Source organism: Silene latifolia, chromosome 6 (assembly GCF_048544455.1).
Source record: "Silene latifolia isolate original U9 population chromosome 6, ASM4854445v1, whole genome shotgun sequence".
In the NCBI taxonomy this organism is placed as follows: Eukaryota; Viridiplantae; Streptophyta; class Magnoliopsida; order Caryophyllales; family Caryophyllaceae; genus Silene; species Silene latifolia.
In genome coordinates this window covers 132762014-132784730 of record NC_133531.1, presented here as the reverse complement: position 1 = coordinate 132784730, position 22717 = coordinate 132762014, and the positions used below count along the sequence as shown (strand labels likewise).

Here is a 22717-nt window from a genome sequence, read left to right as displayed (position 1 = left end):
AAAGATAATTAAAATACATTATACGTAGTAGAAAATAATCAAGTTACTTCAACAAAAAAAAAATCAATCAAGTTAATTTTTCTTTACTATATGATATTTATGATTGATTAGATTTTTGTCTTTAATTAAATTATTAAAAAAATAATTAAAATATTTATTTTATTTTTCTAAATGATAAAATATTTAATAACTAGCAAAAAAATAAAGTTGCGTATATAAGCCATTCTTTATTTAAAATAAAAAATACCAGAAACATTTTAAAGGAAACAAAATAAAAATAAAAAATAAAAAAAATGAATTTTTTGTTGAAATCGAAATAATATAACTATGGTTCATGACACAAACACAATAATCATCAGAAAATAATTATGAAAAATAATTTAAATAGTAGTCCAAAAAGAAAGTATATTTAAATTAAAAAAAAAGTAAAGTACTTCAATAATATAGAAAAAAACTAAATATAAAAAATACTAAAAAGGAAAAAGTCTTAAAAATAAAATTTAATTAAAAAAAAGAATATTTTCTTGGAACACAAATACAGGGATGATTTAATACTAACAAGAGCATCAGATCTACAATAAAGAGTATAACAAAAGTAGTGAAAATATACTAAAATAAGAAAAAAGATATATAATAATATTTAAAGTGTGAAAATATAGTTTAAAATGAAAATTTTAACATAAAATAATACACCGCCTCTTTTGAAATTAGATTTTCAAAAATTATGGAGACCCAGATACAATTAGCAATAGATCTACAAATTTCGAGGCACAACAACGCAAATATATGATTATTCGCATTGATCACGTTAGAATCGTGTTCTAATATAGTGAAATGGGAAATAGGTGCGATTGAATTGAAATGTTGGATGAGTAGTAACCGTCTTATGCTACTGTGGAGGCGGAGTGATTGGGGAGGGAGAAGGGATGTGGAATGTTCTGAAGTAGTGGACAATTGTGTACAATTAGGCTAATTAAAGAACAAAGGCCGATTAACATATAGGTAGAAAAGGGATAACAGTAGGACAGATAATTTTTGAGATGGTGATAGTCAATGAGAAAGGAGGCAAAATGAAAAGTCGGTTAGTAATTGTAAGAGGAAGAGGGCGGTTGCGGGTATAGGTAATATGAAGTAGGGTAAAATTCTTAGAAAGAGTTGATTTATGTATTTATATATCATAAATTATTGTGTAAGACGGTCTCATACGGTGAGACAATCCACTTTTGTAAAAAAGTTGTTCATTTATTGCTAAAATCGTCTTACACAATATTGGGACCGTTTCATAGTGTAAAACTGTCTTACGCAATACCTACTGTTTATATATAGCCATATTTGATATAGGCCATATGAGTATCAGATGAGTGCAATTGAATTATTATCTCATTGTTGGGTTGTCGTTTTAGATTACCGGATCTTTAATTTGGCCAATTTTTGTATGATATATTAACTTGACTATGTTAGTTTGACATATATAGATCACATATTCATATTTAAGACCGATATATCCGTCTTAATCTTACAATGTGTAAAGTATTGTACATAAGATAAAAATAATATTGCACATAGATAAAAATAATATTGCACATAAGTTAAAAATAATATGCGTTGAGATTAGTAAAAATAATTTGTCCTATCTATGCAAGTGAGGTGTTATTGATCCATTTTATTCGTAAGATGATATATATATATCTTAAGAAAGAACTATTGATGTTAGTTAGATGAGTGTAGTTTCTATTTGTCCTCATTTTGCAATTGATATATCCGCTTATTCTCATTTCCATCAATGTATAGGGCAAATGGGACTCTTATCACATATTATCTGATTTATTCTCATTCCATGTGATATTCGTTCGAAGTGGCGACTAATAGATTGATTCGATTAGTTTAATTACATTAATGATGAAAGTCGTGAGAATAAAAACCGTCCTTTTCTCCTAAATTATATGTGTATTAATGATGAAAACTGTATTATGTCATTAGAATGAAAAAGGTTAATTAAATTATATTTATGTCGAATTTTCAATTATAGACTTACTTATATTATCACGATATTCACATTTAATAACGCTCATTTATATGCTCCTGAGTCATGTATTCAATAATAACACATGTTATTATGACCCGTGCATTTTTTTTCACGGGTTTTTTTTTTAGGTGAAAGGTTAATATATTAGCATAATCATGAGAAGTTACATCACCCTACTTGGTTACAAAGCACCAAAACACACTTTAGAACGTCCTTACATGGTCTAGCCAAGAAGAACTAACTTTGTGCTTAATCACTCCTAAACGAGCTGAAACTCTAAGGATTACATCACGCTTAATATCTTTGAAACACAACCCTAGGATGATCAACGACCCCTTCCGTCGGCATTTGTTGCGTGCCATCCATATATGATAGACCATACTTGGCAAGACCAGCCATAATAATTTGCTTCCTGAGTAGAGATTTACATCGCATATGGATACACCAGTCTACAATTTCTGTCCCCTGAAGATTGATTTGCAACCACTGCTGCACCAATTGCAGACACTGTGCACCGAAGGCACAATCATAGTACAGATGATCACAGGTTTCCGAGCATTGCCGCAGAGAAAGCACGTATCATCCATCAGTACCCCAAATTTAGCAAGCCTATCCTTGGTCAAGATTCTCTGCAAAACGAACTAACCGAAAAATAAAAGAGTGCTTGGGTACGCTGAGTCTATTCCATATAACATGATGCCAATGTACCTTCCTGTAAGGACCTTGCGACCAGGCATACCCCTTCACATACGTATAAGCTTCCCCATACCAAGTATTATTGGTGTAGCCATGCTTGAAAAGATCCTTAGTTTTGCAAATTTGCCTCCAAGTCCACTAGTCCCAATGGAAGGAGCATAATTCCACCGATCCTGTTTGCTTAATATAGATGGCATTCACCCACTTGATCCACAAATGGTCCTCCTTATTTGCTATCCACCAGGTATATTTGGCCATCATAGCCTTGATTCCAATGTGGACCATGAATGAATCCTAGCCCCCTTCATCCCGACTTCTGCAGCAAGTGTCCCAGAAATCGAGGGGTTTTTGTAGTGTTCGGTCCACGACCGAGAGAAAAGATCGGCAAATCCCTTCAATCTTTTTCATTCTTGTCAGACTGGTATAATGAACACCCCGCACTGATAAGTATGGATATGAGAGAGGATGATTTAATCGACTACCCCTGCGTAACTTAATTTCCTAGCCCCCATGCTCGATTTTTGAACCATCTTCTCGGTCAATCATTGCGATCGGCTACATTCAATCTCTTATAAGAAATGGGAATTCCCAGGATATCTAAAAGGAAAGCTTCCCAACGAAACCCGGATAACCTTAGACACTTGTCTTTGGTCCATCAGGGTAACACCATTCATATAGATTTCAGACTTCTCTTTATTAACTTGAAGTCCAGAAGCATCCTCAAAAGTTTTAAGAGCTCTCATGAAGATCATGAGAGAAGAAGAATCACCCCTACAAAAAAGCAAGAGGTCGTCCTGCAGCGAGATGGCTCAACTTCAACCTTCCACAAAGAGGATGGTAATGGAACTCAGGTTTGCAGGTCACAACATTGAGAATTCTAGTTAAATATTCCATACAAAGCGTGAAGATCAAAGGGGACATAGGATCTCCCTGCCGTATTCCTCTTTTGCCCTTGAAGTAACCAAATAAGTTGCCATTCAAGGATAAAGAAAAAGTAGGAGAGGACACACAAGCCATGATCCAGTGCCTCATTTTATCAGGGAACTTCAGAGCAATCAGCATATCATCAATAAACGACCATTCAATAGAGTCATACGCTTTTCTTAAGTCAATTTTCATCATAGCTCTGGGGGAGCAAGTCTTCCTATTATAAAGTCTAACGAGGTCTTGGCAGATAAGAATGTTATCGACAATGTCCCTTCCTTTAATAAAAGCACTTTGATTGTCACTAACAAGATCACCAAGAACTTCATTGAGCCTAGTGCAAATGACCTTGGTAATGCACTTATAGATCACATTGCAGCACGCAATGGGTCTAAAGTCTGTAACAGAAGCAGGGCTATCTTTCTTAGGAATCAGGGCTATCTTTTTTCACGGGTTTAAAACTAGTAATGTATGTATTTCTCGTACAAGATCTCCAATCATGAGTCAAAGAGACCACTTTTCCCTTGGATTCTTTGATTTCTTACCACATTCCATTTTTGGTCGATTTTTGTGGGCTTACACCTTTTTTTTCTTTTGACAAGTTATCGAAGATAGACTCGAGCTTGAACCCGTGTTGAATTCGAGGTTTGATCTCGAGTCCTTACTCAAGCATAAAAACTTGAAAAGTGTGTTTAATTAGTGAGCATTGCTCTTGCCTCTTTTTTAGCGATTTATCTGTTTCTACCTTTGACCTTGCGTTTTCGACCTATTTAAGTTTACCACATCACCAAATTAAGCTATACGGAAATATATTCATAAAAAACAACAAAACCATTCTAAATCGCTTCTTATTTGAATAATTCTCGACCCGGCCTAAACACACCCATTAATAAATAAGCTTCATCACTAACGGGGGTTTAGACAAATTAGGGGCAAAGTCAATGCCACAAACATTTAAATTAAAAAATGCAATTCGCATATATACCCGCTTATTTTACGAACAAGAGAAGCAGGTTATTGACCATGTCCAAAGAACGGACGGCCAATCCATTGAAAAGCCTTGTTGCGTATATAAGGTTACAACTTACAACTTACAACTTACAAAGCGTAGTACTATGACTAGTCTCCCCCCACAAAGTAAATTCGTGGGAGTCACTAAGATTATGGCCGGCCGGCTCCATGATTGGCAACTTGATTAATGAATTTCTTCTATATTTGGTAACATTATATATAATGTTTGCTTCAACTTAAATCAAATTTATCTAAATTTTAGTGTAACGCTAATTTGTTCATAATAATTTTCAGATATTTTTAAGAGTTTTGGGAGGCTAAGCATATTAAATCATGGCCTCTAAGTTTTTAATGTTATGGTTTGTAGTGTTGTGTATGGTAATATTACGTGGAGAAAGTGTTTTTCAGCCAACTCCATGGAAGCTTGCTCATGCTACTTTCTATGGCGATGATTCCGCCTCCGCCACCATGGGTATATATTACTCGTACATGATTATTGCATTAACGGTTTTTCTAATATGTGCCTAAGAACACACATTAATAAATCAAACATGGAAAAATTTACGTACAAGATATTCTCATGAAATATTCAAGTATAAACTCATTTTTACCATAATTAATGAGAATTTCTTGTGAATCTGACTCTAGTAAAATGGTTAGAAAGATTGAGCTTTGTTTAATGCTTATAGCCGCTTTATTTGTGTTAGACTATAAAGTCATTCCTGTGTCTTTAACCACTAGCTTATATTTTTGGTTGAGTTGATTGATAGCGCGAGAAAGCCCTCTGGGCTTTTAAAAGGAGGGTGCTCAGATTTAAAAATATGATATTAGTTGCACCGGCTTGATACCATGTAAATAAATCAACTCAACCAAAACCGATGCTTCACCAATCACCACTATGATCGATTTAATTTATTACAACAAGTTACTTTGATTTGTTGTTTACACGGCATCTTTTGGTCTTGAATTATAGGAGGAGCATGTGGATACGGAAATTTATTCAGCAACGGTTATGGAACCAATACAGCAGCATTAAGCACAGTGTTATTCAACAATGGTTACGCTTGTGGTCGTTGCTACCAAGTCATGTGTGTTAATTCGAAATGGTGCACTAGTGGTAGCCCTTCTATCACCATCACCGCCACCAACCTCTGCCCGCCAAATTGGTACCAGGATACCAATGCTGGCGGGTGGTGTAACCCGCCTCGAGAGCACTTAGACCTTTCTAAACCCGCTTTCCAAAGGCTTGCCGTTTACACTGCTGGTATCATCCCTATCAACTACCGAAGGTATGTTAACATGTTTTTGCCGTCTTTCTCTTACACTTTTTTAAGTTCAAAGGTTACAACTTACAAGGTTTGACTATTAGTTAGAAATATAAAATATTATATAAATGTTCACTACGACACGAAAATATTTAGGCCTTATTTGACAAATAGCAAGAACAGATTTATGATATTTAATAATGTTAATGAATACGGTTAGCAGATTTTAGTAGCAGTGGATGACCTTAGTTATATGCTCGGCCCCCGATCATTTTTTTAGATTTCAGTGTAAAATTATCATTTGATTCCCCTTAAATTAGTGATTGTTATATATATTCACAAACCAATCATCAATTTAGACCTCAGTCCTCTTTATTGTTTGCTAGAAGATCCGCCACTGGACATAAATTTTATCCTAATTAACTAATTACAATTAATCAGGTATATCTATAATAGGTCACGAGTTCAAGCCCCCGTCATCGATTATTAACGGACATGATAAAGCATATAAGACATGCACATGACATTAATTTAAAAGACAACTAATGTAGGGTACGTTGTGTAATGCAGGGTACCATGCCAAAGATCAGGAGGCATAAGATTTAGCTTCCAAGGCAACCCATATTGGCTTTTGGTGTACGTAATGAACGTTGGTGGGGCAGGCGACGTATGCCAAATGTGGGTTAAAGGCTCTCAAACTAATTGGATTAGTATGTCTCAAAATTGGGGGGCTTCTTACCAAGTTTTCTCTAAATTGGGTGGCCAAGCTTTGTGTTTTAAGCTCAAATCGTATACCACCGGAGATATTATCATCGCCTACAATGTTGCCCCGTCTAATTGGCAAGTCGGAAGTACTTATCAATCAACCGTTAACTTTCACTAGCTTATTGTTAGTTTTATCGGAGGTCACCGGACAATCCGTACTAGTGATTGATACTTAATGCTTATAAAATGTAGTTCAAAACTAGATGTTACAAGCTTACCACCAATCAATCCAAATATTTCTTACTGTGAAACAACATCTCTTTTGGCATTTTTATTTTCTTGTTTACCTTTAATTAAAGTATAAATGTATAATTCTCAAAAAGAAGGTAAACGAATGATATTAATCGATTAATTGAGGGGATATGTTTTAAGAGAAAAATAATGTCTTTTTAGTTATAGAGTTCTGCTCCAACTTAATTTGGTATATTATGCGGATATTTGTGAACTTGAAATATTACGTTGTGAATTGTAATTCTAAAGGATTCAATTGATACTCCTTGAAGTCGAACATAAGACAGAACATATACTTACAGACATATTGATTCTTAAAATCTATGCTTAAGCTTTAAGCTACATGGGAGGAACAAAATGGACTTTTGGAGTATTTATTCTTCATTTTCATTTTTATTTTTAAAAATATCACTTGAAATCATAAAAGGATATGATAAAGTGTTGTCTTAATAACTTAATAAGAGAGACCGTCTCTCCAAAGTTAATGTTTAACCAAATATTTATGCAAATAACTTAATAAAAGGGTATGGGTCTTATTTGTTAAATACTTTTTTCTTAAACAAACAATTAGTCCACCCTTAACGAATGGCTAAACCTTAATTTGTCTAAGAACAAACAACTAGTCCACCCTTTAACGAATGGCTAGACTTTATTTCGCTAAATACCTTTAACCTTGTGTAAAACGATTTCATACTAACATGGTGTAAAATAACGGTTCCAAACACAAATTTTATTAGTGGTAAAAAGTACTCCGTAGTCATTAAGAGAAACCGTTTTACAATAAATTTATGTAAGACCATCTTATACAATTACTTGCGATTAAAGTTTATTAACCTTAGCGAAGAAAGATCAGTTTTGATTAGAGCTGGCAAACAATAATGATACGGCCTGAAGCACGACACGAACCCGACACAAAATAAATAGGCTTGGGTTAAGGTTTAACGACTGATCACTTATGTAAGTTGATCAACACGAACATGACATGAGATTTAATTGGGTTGGGTTTGGGTTGAGCTCTCTAAACACGAATGAACCCGATATAAATGACCTATTTATTAAATTAATTTTAACTTTTTTCTTGATCTTTCATTACATAAATCTGCTTTTACATGCATTTCCAAAATTGACATGAAAAGGTACGACCCGGCATAAAATTAACGGGTTAGGGTGGAGAACTAATGACCCATTTATGTAAGTGAATCTACACAAACACGACACAAGATTAAATTGGGTCGGATTTGCCGGGTTTAGTTTTGACTTAGGAAACAAGTATTATGACAAGTATGCTTATATATATCGGTATGTATTAATGTATATATTGCATATGATAGTGAGGTAAAATAATAATAAAGAAAAGAAGTACAGTAAGACTGAAATTGGAGATATTGAAGAAGTTGTCGTTGGCCAGAAGCCAATCTTAGAGAGTTAAGAGCGAACAAATGCCAAATTGTCTGGTAGAGATCTAGATCAAACACTCTCCTTTTATGATACCATTCCACCAAATCAGATCTAATATTACTCTCTTATCGTCCTTTAATGTTTCTGTACCATTTCATTATGTTACCATTTAAAGCAAGCAACTTTCAACTCGATTAATACAATTCATTTCATGACTACTCCGATCCTTTCAGTCTCGGTCACAAGTTATCTATTCTTATTTTGGGGTGTATTAGTCAATAATTATCTCTCATTTTAAGTAGGTTATGTGTTTTGTGTAGTCCAAAGTCACCCATTTTATTGTATGTGGTTTTTGTGCCAAAAATAATAGAATAGATAATTATTGATCGGAACGGAGAGAGTACAATTTTAAAAATCAGGGATTCATTCACCTAATTTCTCGTGGTAGATTCGTTCAACAAATTCATGTGCATATAAACTTACGTATTTTGTAAGCTTACCAAAAAAATTGAAGGTGATGTCAATCACAAGTAGACCCGGCAAAATAGACCCAACTCGATATCCGAACTGAAGACCTGAATTCGGCTATCCTTAAATAATTTGATAATAGCCGACCCAAATTTGACACAAATCTAACCCGAATTTGTTAAATCTGAAAATAACTCGACTCAATTCGATTGACCCGTTTGCCGGGTATAATTAGAAGGCCTGGTAAATTATTACTCGTAACGTAGTTTGGTGATAAAACATACAAATGATGATAGTTCTAACTACTAATTAATCTTGTTGATATTGACATATAATAATTGCTTTCAATTGCAGAACATCAATTGCTACGTATTTTATTTTATTTATTGTCTCTTTTAATAGTTCAAAATTAGTTGTAAGCATGCTTCGTGTGGTGAAAAGTGGTTGTTGAGTCATTTACAAATTACAATTCTTTTTTTTTGAAGGGATACAAATTACAATTCTTGGTGACTTATTACATAGAATTGATAAAATTACAGATAGTCTCGCTATAGACGGATATATCCGTCTATAGCTAAAGACGGGTCAAATACCTTAAAAGTGGTGACATTTTTTGCCTTACCACGCCACTTGTTGCTTATCTTATTAGGAATGTGGTATTTTATTTGGTCCGTCTTTAGTTATAGACAGATATGTGCCGTCTATAAGGAGATTTTGTGATAAAATTAACCAAATTTTATTCAATTCTACCTATACTTGAAGAGACAATTTTATTACAGCCTAACTATGAATTAACCCGATCCGACTAGATTTATAATGCCCAGCTAGTTTATTCTTTCTCCTAAATACCTTGAGATTATATAACATACCCAAATCCGAATAAGAAAAATAAATCATTCTTACTCTAGTAAAACGGTCCCCAAAATAACATGTATTACACCCATTATATCTAAATACATCATAGGATTTGAGGAAAAAACAATAAAATTAACAACCTAATAACAAAAATTCTTATCAGAACTATTATAAGTGTCGTTATTGGTAAACATATACTTTTAAAACTTTAATTTCTTAGAACTAAACCAACCAAACAAGGAAATACACATTGTTTATCTCATTTATTTACCATTACAAATAAGACGAACATATACATCTTAAATAAAAAAAAAATGAGTCAAATAGATAAATGAGATAAAAATCATAATGTTTAAAAAATGACAAAAAAAAACTTGTCTCAACAAACTACGGTTGATAATACTTGACCCATTTTACCCTTAAAACGATTATGATCATATTAAGAAAAATCAACTGAAAAAAACAAATAACGGGACACAAAATTCAAGGCCCTGTTTTTTTTTAGATTCAAACTAACTAAGTTGAACTGAACTGGTATGAACATAATTGAATGAACCTTAACTGAATTGAATTGAATTTAACTTATAATCAGTAAAAAAGAACTTTGTGTTTCTTTTTCGTATGTTATTTGGTCTTTTACTAACCGTGTCAATAATTGTGTTACAGAGGCCTTAATATTTCTCGTAGGATTACTGGTAGACCTGAATGCTCGAATGCTCTTCCACCGATCGCAAATAATATTGTATTATTTGAGTATCTTTATTACAATAAGACTTCGGGTTTTCTCCTCAAAAAAATAAAAATAAAAATAAAAAAGAACTACACTAAACTAATCTGAACTAAACTAATTCAACCTCAATAACCAAGGTATAAAAATTGATATTAAATTCATAAAACATGGAGTATCCATAATCCGAAACAGCAAAAGAAAAAGAAAAAGAAAAAGAGTGGAGGTTAGCACAAAAAAGGTTTTTTTGACCGTGAATCCGTGATATTGAGAATTCCAAATCTACCCTTTTTCCCGCAAACAATCTAAACTTTACTTTCCAATAAAATAATTTTTCCCGGGAAAACTCAGAATATTAACAGCACCACCCGAACAAACAAACACACACAGAAATCCGAAATTAAAACCAAAAAAACTCACCTAATAATCAAATCCCAACCCACATGTTTCTCTGAATTTTTCAATCTTCATCTTCTTCTTCCTTCAACTACATCTTCATAATTATAATTATAATCCCAATTTATTAATTATTATTATTATTATTATCATTATCATCAATTAATCAACAATTTCTCACTAAATAATTATTTATTTCTCTCTCTAGTTCATCAATGGAGGAAACCTTCACACCTCCATTGATACACCACCAACAACATCCATCAAAAATGGCGAAACCCTCATCTGATACCAATATAAATACTCAATTAATTCAACGTATGTTGAATTCCAATCAAAACCCATCTCCAAATCGGACTATTTTAAGTGATCGGTTTATTCCATTAAGATCATCTTCACAATTTGATCTTTTTTCGCTGTCGAAAACCCCACCTTCTTCGTCGAGTAATGCGGTTCGGGAAGATGGGCCGGGGTTGTATAATGCGATGTTGAAGGCAGCGTTGTTCGGGTCGGAATCTGGGTCGTTTTATCCGGGTACGCCCGATAAAGGGTCTCCGGTTAATCGGAATATTTTTCGGTATAAGACCGAGACAAAACGGGCAATGCCGTCGTTGATGCCATTTGGGCGGGATGATTCGATTGCTGGGGTTAGTTATAGGCCGGTTAAATCTCCGAGGAAGGTGTCGCGCTCTCCTTGTAAGGTACTCTCTCCGTCTTAATCAATGGTAAACAAATGATTGAGACGGTAATATTTTTTTGTGTTTGTGTTTTTTTGATGGATGAATGTTGTGGTAGAAAGTTTGGGGAATTTGTGTTTTTGTTAATAGTGTTGAGATTGAATGAAGTTTGATGCTTTACGAATTAACCCGCTTGAGTCTATGTAGTCGATGCCTTGCTAGAGGCCAATGCCGGCTTGTTAATAATTTTGATGGATTTAAATGAAATTTGATGCTTTGTGTACTTAGGGAACTATGTAGATTATGTAACTTATGTTTTTATGTTATGATTTTGTAAGTATGTGTGTGAGTTGAAAATGTGGACTATGATTGATAACAAAGGGTTTTTGCCTTTTTCGATGTTGGTTTGGACTAATGTTGTGGTGTGAGACTGAAGGTTGGAATTTGGATGGGGAGAATCGGAGATTGAGGGTGTGGATTGAAGTTAGACTACTTATTGGGAGATTGGTGTTTGAAGGTCGGCGAAGCAGGGTTTTATGTTGGTGAATTGGTCTCCCACTCTCCCGGTGTTGGGTGGAATGTTGTGTCGAAATATCCCACGCTGACGTACAGAACAAAAGAAATGTGAGTGATATATAAGTGAAGTGCCCCGCTTATATTCTAAGCTACCTTCTAGTATCAGAGCCAGGGTTAGTGTCCTCGACCTACAATTGTGTGACCATTGGTGGGTGAATTTGAATCATGACGGAGAGAAGCAATCCATGAATTAGAAGGTTCACCCATGAACTTTCATTGGTAATGAGGAATGAAGATTGTCATGACTATCTAGAGATACCCTTTGTTTGGATAGGGGAATTTGGGAAGAAAGGAAGGAAAATGATTTGAAGGAAGACAATTTCCATTGCCAGGTAGCAAAATGGGGGTGAGGGATTTGAAAGAAGGGAAAATGGATCCTCTTCATTTCGAAGGAACGATTTAGAGGGAAAACAAAGTCCCTTCATTCCTCCTTCGCTTCCATTCCTTCCCTTTCTCCCCCTCTCTTCTGTTTTCCTCCATCTTCCGTGTCCAAACTTAGAGTCTGAAGCACAACATGGTAAGAACCACACCATGTGGATCGATCAAGTCGTTGGATAGTTAGTGTTCGGGTTGCTTAAAGTTTGCATCTTTTGTGTAAAGTCAATTGTTAGAACAGACGGGATTTATTCGTCAGATGATGGCTTGGACTATTATGCGGTAGAAGGGACAAAAGTTTGAATCTTTTGAGCGAGGATGTTGAGGGGGTGGGTTGAACTTGTATTGTTTATTATGAGCTTGGTCCTTTGAGGATAATTTTTTTTTTCTGAAGCCTGCTGCTCAAGAATTGGTTTAAGTTCTGTGCTTATCACTGGATTGACAAAAGTTTAAACCTTGACTTCATATAAGGAGCTGAATTTGATGGGAAGTTTTGTCACTGGATTGAGGATTTTGTTGGAACGGTGTTTAGGCTACTTCTGTTGAACTGTTTAGGAGTTTATGTTATAGGTCTGAGCTCTTTTGTGGTCAATTGGGTCTATGCTCGGGCAATGGATATAATCTGGAATTTTAGATGATGGAATGGACTGGGTCTTTCTTTGTTTTCTGGCGTAAAAGGGATTTTATCGATCTCTAAATCGTTATAACCAGCAGTGGTATCAGGAAGTAATCAGTTTTGTCTATTGTTTCGATGTTTGATGAGTAGGGATTGAGAAATTTTGGAGGCAGGGGAAATTTCTGTTCAAAACTGCATTTGCTGTAGATTTATGTGCTTTGCTATGTAGAGTATTAACTCTGTTTCTTGATGATTAGATTGTTCTGTTTTTAACGCCTTTATTTTCAAATTTAAAAGGAAGTGGTTATGGTGCTGACTTTGTTCTTGTTGTTAGGTATTGGATGCACCAGCATTGCAAGACGATTTTTATCTTAACTTGGTTGATTGGTCTTCAAACGATGTTCTTGCTGTTGGATTGGGCAACTGTGTTTACTTGTGGAATGCTTCTAGTAGTAAGGTAAGTTCAAAATTTCATGGTCGGAGGACTTTGGCTAATTTTTGTGTAGAAGCTAACATAAAATTATAGAACTAGTCAATTAGAGAAGGATGCTATGTTTTACTCCCTCCATCTCATTTCTGCTGTCCTTATCTGATTCAAGCTCAAATTTAAGATTGAGTAATAATATATCATACTACCCCTTGAGTTAAAGAATATACATATAAAAGTATCACACAGCCCTTGTGATTATGTTACTTCACTAGGGTTAATTTTTATAGCATTATTGCCGATTTGCCATTTCTTGGTTTAAGGGCAAACCTATTCTTCTTTGGTAATTTGTCTATGCTCACAAGGCTGTCATGTCTATATATGCTCGTTCTTGAACATTAATGATAACTTATACGCTTTACTGTCTGGACTGAGATTATACCTATTTGCAGGTCACTAAATTATGTGACTTGGGACTTGATGATAGTGTTTGCTCGGTAGGATGGGCTCAACGTGGGACACATCTGGCGATCGGAACCAATGAAGGCAAAGTCCAAGTACTGTGTGGTTATTTGAACTGTTTCTTTGAGATTTGGAATAATAGTGTTGAGTGCTTTAAAATTTTCAGATTTAATTAAAATAAAACTTCTTCCTTTTCCAGATTTGGGATGCTTCTCGTTGCAAAAATATTAGGACAATGGAGGGCCATCGGATGCGCGTGGGTGCTTTGGCATGGAGTTCATCGACATTGTCATCTGGTAGCAGAGATAAGAGTATATTACAAAGAGATATACGTGTACAGGATGATTTTGTCAGTAAACTTACTGGACACAAATCTGAGGTTCGACTCGTATGCTTGCCAATTTGCCATGGACTTCATTCATGTTTTTGGCTTTCTCCTGTACTTTCTTTTCCTCTCCAGATTGTCACATGAGAAGCTCTGATGATAAGATTACAATGTCTTCTAGAAGTATTTTGTTAATAAGCTTATGAGACAGTTTTTGGGTTTTGTACTCAACAATGTTTTAGATGAATGATTAAACCTTTTAATGTGATTCAGGTTTGTGGTCTGAAGTGGTCATACGATAACAGGGAGCTTGCATCAGGCGGAAATGATAATAGGGTGAGTCTTTAAAGTTCCATATTTATTTAAAACTAATTAAAAGCTGGTTATAGACTCGTAGGCGTAAATTCTTACATTGTTTGTAACCTCTTTTTACGTCTCAGCTTTTTGTTTGGAACCAACATAAGACTCAGCCTGTGCTTAAGTACTCTGAGCATACTGCAGCAGTTAAAGCAATTGCCTGGTCACCCCATCTTCATGGGCTTCTTGCATCTGGCGGTGGTACTGCTGATCGATGCATCCGTTTTTGGAACACAAGCACTGATTCCCAGCTTGGATGTGTGGACACCGGTAGTCAGGTTAGCTACATGGATCTTCTTTGAGTGCATTTAAGTATGTTTATTGGCAAAAACGGAACTAGGTATTATTAGAAAGGAGATGTACTAAATAGTAAATAGATTAGGAGAAGAAGAAAAATGAGCCGAGAATTGGAGAACTTAGTGCTACATTGTACCGGGTTTGAGTTCTTGTCCCACCAAGAATTGTGATGTGTGAGAGAGTGAACCCCGAAGTAGAAACAGAAGAAAAACTACGAAAGAGAGCTTTTGGTATTGGTGAAATAAAATGCCCTTGCTGGTGTCTTTTGTCTTGTACACTATGTCACGCTTTGACATTCCGAGATGAAAGGCTCATTGCAATGCATTAAAGAAGTGAAACCTATCAGTGTTATCTCAGTCTCGTCCTTTTTCCTTCTAGTAAGGATAAATCGTGTTAATGTGTCTGATTGTCTTGTATGTATGATATTATAATTGCAGGTTTGTAATCTTGTCTGGTCCAAAAATGTGAATGAAATCGTAAGCACCCATGGATACTCTCAAAACCAAATAGTCGTGTGGAAATATCCTAGCATGTCGAAGGTAAAATATTTAGCCTCATACACGATTATGTTATGTTTTTTTTATATACAAGGAAATGGAAACTATGTTGAACCAACCTATCTTATTCTCTCCGGATAAGTGAGGAATGTGTAATCCTCTGGCTATTAGTCCACCTTAAAAGACAGGGACATAAATGTACCAAATTGGCCATAATTTCGTCTACATTGTTGGCCTCACGAATTCTCATCAGTAAACTTCTTATGTCCTTGTCTTGCAGTTGGCAACTCTAACTGGACATTCATACAGAGTACTTTACCTAGCTATTTCGCCAGACGGCCAGGTGATTATCCTGTTCCTTTATTTTTTTTCCTTCCTGAAGGATGGTTATTTTGCCGTCTGCTGTTATAATTTGGTGACTTGATAGTCCTCTGATTTTCTTTAACTTGTTACTGATCATGTCATTTGGTATATTTCTTCATTTAGACCATCGTAACTGGAGCAGGAGATGAAACTCTCAGATTCTGGAGTGTCTTCCCTTCTTCCAAGTCTCAGGTTTGTATATTCCACTATCCACTTCTTTGACATATACTAAAAGAGACAGTTCGTGTTCATTTTTTTTTTAAAATATAATAAAATAAAATTGTGAGACGGGTTTTAATTATTGCATGGAAAATTGGATTGTCTTATGCTTTTTTTTTTTTTTTTTGAGTAAGACCGTCTCTTGAGAGACTAGCTGCCCTTTGTTTGGTCATGGTACTCTGACTCGACATGACACGAGTATAACAATCCACTAATCGTACCCTTCATTTAAATCTGCAAAGTGCAAACGTGAATTTTTTCACTATATAGCCAACAAAATTCCGACTTTCGGATGTGTCACATACCTCTAACCAAGTTTTTGCATTATCTTTTACGGCCATCATCTGCTCACAATTACCGTGTTATTCATGCAGAACGCGGAAAATGAACCTAAATTTAAGTCACTTGGAAGAGCGCAAATTCGATAACATCGGTACTTTCCTCATTGGACACAAGTCACAAAAGTAAAAGGGAGAGAACGACACGGAGTAATATTTACTTACATAGTAGTTAATTGTATAGATATATTGGGAGTTAAATTTAACTCCTTTTTAGTTTTGTTCCACTGTTAAACTTCCATTGTTGATAGGATATGATAACAGTTGTTCTCTTATAAAGCCGTCTTATAGAAAAGTAGTGTAAAACGGATAAAATGAGAAGTTAGAAGATCCGTTTATAAACATCTTGTGTAAGGCCTTGTTACACAAGAAATTTGTAGTATGATAATGTATTAGGGTTTGATTATCAATTGATTATCCACGAGGGATGCCATGTTAGAAAGTATTTGACTTCTGTGCGTTGTCTTTTATTGTTCTTTATTTGTTTTTTCTTGTTTCTGTTATAAGTTATAACAATTTCTTTGTCATGAGTTCATGACTACTCATGAGTCATGACTCATGAGTCACGATCCACGACTCATTACTCATAAGAGGCATGCCCAACTGTTTTTCTTCCTTATTTTTTTTCGGGGTTCAATGTTTCGAAGGAACTAAGTTTGGCTGGTATGGACGTAAGCCACGTTGCTGCATTAAGAAGAGGACTTGTTTATGATAGTGAAATTTCCTTCTCCCTAAAGGGCTAAAACTCTGGAGATAAGAGCATCTCCGATTTTTTCGAGGAATAGAGGGATTATTATCGACTCAAACAGTCTAAAATAAATTAAGTAATGGAATTTGGAAAGGGGGTAGATTTACTTAAATCTCGGCCATTATTTAGATAAAGGAAAGGGGAAATGGAGAAGAAAATGAAGAGGATTTTGGTTCGAAACTTGTGTCATTCTATGCCTCACATGACTTTCATAACATGAAATTTTGAGTATTCTTCATTTTTGTGTTGAGGTTTAAAAATCTTCACTTGTAAGTTGTGAGCTACTTCCTCCCCTAAAAAAAAGCTATTTCCTTGGACTTATTTCATCATTTTGGATTTTTGGTGTAAAATAATTGTTAGGGAGTAAAATTCAAATAGGAGTAAATGCATGTACAAAAGTCCATTTCAACAGGAGAACGAGAGTTAATTCAAGTGGTAAGAGCTTTCTTACCCAACCGTGAAGTTGGGGGTCCGATTCTCACCCGCAATATAATGCGATCATTTGAATCAAAAGTCTATTCCAACAAAATGGGATAAAAAACGAAACTTAATAAATTAATTACCAATCACCATCTCCTATAATCCTATCAATCACTTTTAACTAATACAAGTACTAATTTGCTACTACCTTTTACTTTACCTACCATAATATTCTTACTTTTGTACCAAAAAAAAAAAAAATAATATTCTTACTTTACAACTTATTACTACTTGAATTTGTATGTACAACTTTGTATAATAACAGCAATGAATACCCATCATTGCACCGAGGAAAAAAAACGGATAATTTCCATGGTATCTCGGAGGTTTGCAGTTTTTCCCAAAATACCCCTACCGTTGTCAAAAAAAAGTTTGACCGGTCATATCTCTTAATTACGAGATCGAAAAGCCAGGATTTTTTTTCCTAAGTAGATGATCTTTATGAGATGTTCAATTTCAAAACGTCTGTCTTTCCGAGATCGACAATTTTAGATAAAAATCACGACTAAGAGATATGAACATTTAAAGTAACTTTTTTGAAAAAAATAGGGGCATTTAGGGAAAAAAATGCAAACTGCGAGGGTACCATAGGAATTATCCCTTAAAAAAATCCACCTTATTGTTGCTCTAAGCCTTGAATGGAAGCATTTTCAGGGACTTCTTGTGTTTGTAATGAGTGAATCCAAGGAATAGAAGTTGTTGGTGGAAAGCAACATACACAAGCTTCCTTACAAGGCACTTCTAATCTTGTCGACTTTTCTTCGCCTTCGTCATTTTCTTCAAGCCCGGGATTTTCATTGAATGTTGTGGGGGCTGCTGCGTCTCGCAGCGGACCCCAGCACTGAACCTTGTTGAATTCGGGTATATTCGAATGGAAGTATACCCAAACTGAGGCCTCTTGTAGTTCCGGGTGTTGGTTGAACAGATTTACGTCACCATGTACAAATGCCTTCAGTACCTGTCCATTTCAATGTTAATAGCTTTGGAAGTTAAACTCGTCTTTCTTTCGGATGTATGTTTAGAGACTAGAGAGTGTATACATCATCACAAGTATTAGTCAAATAGTAGTACCAAACTTTGTTCATTATTCGACGCAATCAAGCTAACTTACAAATACACTTGTTTGAAAAACATAGCTAACTGATACAGCGAAGCTGTTTGAAAAAATCTATCGACAATTTTAGACAGCAGCCACAAGTTAGTCTACTTTTTCACGGGTATTAGCCCAACTCGACCTATGATCACCTCATAATAATATCGTAATATATATTTGGGTAAAACAAGGTATCTAACCAGACAATCAGGAGAATAATACCAAAAATGGTGGTTCTAGACCCGTCTGCATCACTCGTAAGTGTAGCTACCCCATCTACCCTGAACAAGCTAAATGAATAATTTGGGTTTGAGCAATGCAAGCCACAAAGAAATAGGCATGTGAAAGACATGGCCTTCTCAGGACCTACCAAGATGCTCATGTCGGTCTTGTTGTAATGTAAAAGAAGTCGAAAGGACGATAACAAATCAAGGCGTAAGCAGAGGTTGTCCGGCTGTTCTCGAACCCAAAGATAAACATGATTTTTTTTTTTTTTTTGTTAAAATTTTTTATTTTACTGAAGTTTCTTTATTGCATTACTAATTTAGTCCCAAATTTTCATTCTAAATTTGAGTTCACCAAACATTACAATTGAATCTTGGCTCCGGCCAATGCTTAATGGAAATGTTGATTCTAACAGGTTTCAAAACTGTCACGGACCAACTTATTAGCCAGCTGACATCCGCTTATAGTTCTGTTAAACGACAACAAAACCAACTCGAAATCCTTGAAATTAGTAATGCGATGGAAATGTTGATACTGACATGTTTCAAAGCTAATTTTTCTGAAGTTTCTCTATTGCATTACTAATTTAGTCCCAAAATTTTCAGTCTGTATTTTCGCCCGCCAAACATTACCATTGAATCTTAGCTCTTGCAAATGCTCAATGGAAATGTTGATACTGACATGTTTCAAACCTAAGTCATGAACTGATCTATTAAGCTAGCTGACATCTGCATGTAGCTCTGTTAAATGATAGTAAAACCAGCTCGGAATTTGAAACTAGATCATCATATCACAGAGATGACTGGTATATATAGATTTCGGAAAAAAAGATGATATGAAAAGAGAAAATTACCACAGGAAGCTCCTTGCAGAAGATATAGTAACGCAACCGGGCAAACAAGTCTAAGAGAAAATGTCCACCACTAATGTGACAGTGTACATGGAGTGACATCTTCCCTTTCACTTTCTTCCACTCTGCCACCACTTCATCTCTTTGCAATTTGTTGTACCACCCTTGCAACTGCATTACATCATCGTTCTTAGTATCGAAAGAAGATGTTGTAGTCTGGTGGTTAAGATAGAAGTATCCTAGACAATAAGTCTAAGGGTCAAATTCCCTTTTCCATATATTGCATTGACCTTATGGCTCATTTGACACCAAAAGAAAAAACTATATTGTCTTTCTAGGTATCTCAACACTAGATCCGACAAAATTGACCTGATTCAAGTCCTGTATTAGATTTGAATAGGATCTAAAAGTTCTTCAAGAACCAATAAAATCTAACTTGAAAATTTCGAAATTTTTAGTATAGCCACTTCGTCCCCGCTGAAATTTTTCACCCCCGCTGATGTAAAATACTGGCTCCGCCACTGGTCAGACATCTTAACCAATGAAAAAGCTGAGAACAATAATTCTCATAATAACTAACTCAATGGAAATAAGGTTTTTTTTTATTAGCGGGTATACTATGACATGGTATACCGATATATTTTTTTAAAAAAAGAGTTGATATAAAGGAAAGTACCTGAGAATTGTTAATAGTTTGAGAGATAGCTAAAGTAATCTTAGAAGTGACATCACTATGAGTAAGAGTATAAGTTCTTGGCAACTTTGCAGGGTGTTTCTCTTCATCCACTCCTAAGAACAACACTTTTAGTTTTGATGCTTCAAATATTGCTGGTCCAAATAATCTCATCTTCTGTTCCACCCAAAACAAAAAACAAAAATTTAATCAACTACTCAATATCATTAACTAAAAAAAAAATATTCGAGTACTTCTTCTGTTCCATTTGGTTGTATACGTGTTTTAAAACCCTCCTCACATATTTGGTAAAGTTAACTAGCATAGCTAGGGTACTTATGACCTAGGGTTCAAATTTCATTAGGGGATTTGCTACCCCAAAATTATTGATTTTTGCTATCTGAAAATCTTTAAAAACACGGTTTTAAGAAAGATATTACTAAACTACAAAAGGAAATTTCGCTACACGAAAATTTTGTTTCTGGCTACGCCCCTGCCCTCATGACCAAACAAATATATCGTATACAATCAAATGAAACCGAGGAAATGAAATAAGGGAAGTAGTTCTTACAGGAGAAAAAGAGTTGGTTTTCTTAGATGATGATGATGATGATCTACTAAATCTTGGGAAAGAAAGATTTGATGGGAGCAACATGGAAGCATTCAAAGTAGCCATTATTATTTCTCCCAAAATCTTGGAAATTCCCAAATAATAGGATAATTAGTTAATTAACAACACCTTAATTCTTAGACCTCTTATATAAAATTAAATAAATAAATGAGGCAATTAATACGCTTTAATAAAATGATGATTATAAAGAGAGTTTGGAAATTAGGTTGCTTGGATTAGTAAGGTTGGCATATGAAAAAAAGTTATGTATGAAGAAAAATAGTATAAGGAGATTGCGTGTGAGAGATTATAGTTGAAGGCTTTTTAGTAAAGGAAAAGAAAGAAGAAGTTAGAAATTGCTTGAAGATTGAGGCTACCTCTTTGTTGGTTGATGGTGATATCTATAAGAGTATAAGACTACGACTAGAGCTGGCAAATAATGACACGACACGAAAACACGACACGAACCCGACACGAAATTAACGGGTTTGGGTTGAGGCTCAATGACCCATTTATGTAAGTGGAGTCGGTCGAACCTAAACACGACACGATATTTAATTGGGTCGGGTTTGGGTTGAGCTTTATAAACACGAACCCGACACGAATGACATGTTTAATAAATTAATCCTAATTTTTTTTATCTTTCATCACATAAATATACTTAAAACTTTCCAAATATTGACATGACACGAAAACACGACCCGAACCCGACACGATATTAGCGGGTTAGGGTTGAGGCTTGATGACCCATTTATGTAAGTGGGTCGACACGAACACGACACGAGATTTAAACGGGTCGGGTTTGGGTTCAAGGGTGTGTGACCCGTTTACATGTGACACGAACCCGAACCCGACACGACCCGATCTGTTTGCCAGGTCTAACTACGACTACTGTGTGTGTGTGTCAGTATGTGTATTTTACACGTTCTACTTTCTTACTATGCCCCATATTTTTGGCTTAATGAGCTGGTTTTCAGGTTATCACATTTTCGATTTCAGTTGGACTATTGCGCATTTGCGCTCATGTTTAAGTACGAGTACTTCTACTCCCTTGCATTTTTATTGGACGGTATTAAATCTCATAAACTGTAGGACCCGAAATAGTAAGTACATTCGATGATTTTTTTTGCTGATTTGAGTAGAGAAAAATCTGGCAAAATCAACCCCCGATTGATCCAATTCAAAATCTGAAATATCCTAATCCTACGGATGTGTTTGCCAGGTCTAAGTAGAGGTAGTAATCGAGTCAATTGGGTCGGATCACGTCAGGTCGGTCATATCGGGTTTAGATCATATTGGGTCAGCCAACCCTTTCGGGTCGTTATCGAGTCAGGTCAAATGATGTATTGGGTCGGGTCAGGTTTAGGTCAGGTCATTATCAGTCCGGTTACTTTATCACATTACTTCAATTTTTTACCAATAAATTTAGTTTTTAGCCATTATTTGGTTTAATTACTTCATTATTAAGCTGAACGTATCAATTTAAGCTTAATCACTTTTATTTTGATTAATATTAAGCTTAATAATTATCGGGTCATCAATTTAATCGGATCAATATCGAGTCTGGTCAATACCGGGTCAAGTCTGGGTCGCGTTACAGGTCGTCACCAAATCGGGTCAGGTCGGGTCGATTTCGGGTTGCAATATTCTCGGGTTCAGTCGGGATCGGATTGCTTGGGTCGGCTCAGACTTGCCAGCTCTACATGTAGCTTGTGGGTGCTAACTTGGAGCAATCTTTTCTAGTATT

General features: G+C 35.3%; 3 protein-coding genes across 3 annotated transcripts; 2 read left to right on the top strand and 1 right to left on the bottom strand.

Moving 5' to 3' along the window:
* Window positions 1-4990: 4990 nt before the first annotated feature.
* LOC141588710 (expansin-A7-like) lies at window positions 4991-6931 on the top strand. Its single transcript, XM_074410139.1, has 3 exons — window positions 4991-5129; window positions 5631-5946; window positions 6493-6931. Exons 1-3 carry the CDS (start codon window positions 4991-4993, stop codon window positions 6803-6805), a joined length of 768 nt encoding a protein of 255 aa, XP_074266240.1. The 3' UTR covers window positions 6806-6931.
* Window positions 6932-10543: 3612 nt separating this feature from the next.
* On the top strand, window positions 10544-16733 carry LOC141587308 (B-type cell cycle switch protein ccs52A-like). The gene is made up of 10 exons (XM_074408760.1): window positions 10544-11463; window positions 13341-13463; window positions 13886-13990; window positions 14095-14274; window positions 14494-14556; window positions 14661-14855; window positions 15312-15413; window positions 15652-15714; window positions 15858-15926; window positions 16328-16733. The coding sequence occupies exons 1-10, from the start codon at window positions 10978-10980 to the stop codon at window positions 16379-16381; spliced, it is 1440 nt and encodes a 479-aa protein (XP_074264861.1). The 5' UTR covers window positions 10544-10977; the 3' UTR covers window positions 16382-16733.
* An 835-nt stretch (window positions 16734-17568) lies between these two features.
* Window positions 17569-21265, bottom strand: LOC141587306 (protein STAY-GREEN 1, chloroplastic-like). The gene is made up of 4 exons (XM_074408758.1): window positions 20932-21265; window positions 20364-20537; window positions 19691-19858; window positions 17569-18477 (listed from the first exon to the last, which is right to left on the bottom strand). Exons 1-4 carry the CDS (start codon window positions 21034-21036, stop codon window positions 18136-18138), a joined length of 789 nt encoding a protein of 262 aa, XP_074264859.1. The 5' UTR covers window positions 21037-21265; the 3' UTR covers window positions 17569-18135.
* Between the last annotated feature and the right edge of the window lie 1452 nt (window positions 21266-22717).

Excerpts from the sequence above, each read along its gene's own strand:
- LOC141587306 (XM_074408758.1), bottom strand. The coding sequence starts at position 21,036 with ATGGCTACTTTGAATGCTTCCATGTTGCTCCCATCAAATCTTTCTTTC. Across the intron at positions 19,859-20,363 it reads AAACTATTAACAATTCTCAG|TTGCAAGGGTGGTACAACAA; the intron begins GTACTTTCCTTT and ends GATGTAATGCAG. Across the intron at positions 18,478-19,690 it reads TCTGCAAGGAGCTTCCTGTG|GTACTGAAGGCATTTGTACA; the intron begins GTAATTTTCTCT and ends TGAAATGGACAG.
- LOC141587308 (XM_074408760.1), top strand. The coding sequence starts at position 10,978 with ATGGAGGAAACCTTCACACCTCCATTGATACACCACCAACAACATCCA. Across the intron at positions 13,991-14,094 it reads CCAATGAAGGCAAAGTCCAA|ATTTGGGATGCTTCTCGTTG; the intron begins GTACTGTGTGGT and ends TTCCTTTTCCAG. Across the intron at positions 14,275-14,493 it reads TTACTGGACACAAATCTGAG|GTTTGTGGTCTGAAGTGGTC; the intron begins GTTCGACTCGTA and ends AATGTGATTCAG.
- LOC141588710 (XM_074410139.1), top strand. The coding sequence starts at position 4,991 with ATGGCCTCTAAGTTTTTAATGTTATGGTTTGTAGTGTTGTGTATGGTA. Across the intron at positions 5,130-5,630 it reads TTCCGCCTCCGCCACCATGG|GAGGAGCATGTGGATACGGA; the intron begins GTATATATTACT and ends CTTGAATTATAG. Across the intron at positions 5,947-6,492 it reads ATCCCTATCAACTACCGAAG|GGTACCATGCCAAAGATCAG; the intron begins GTATGTTAACAT and ends TGTGTAATGCAG.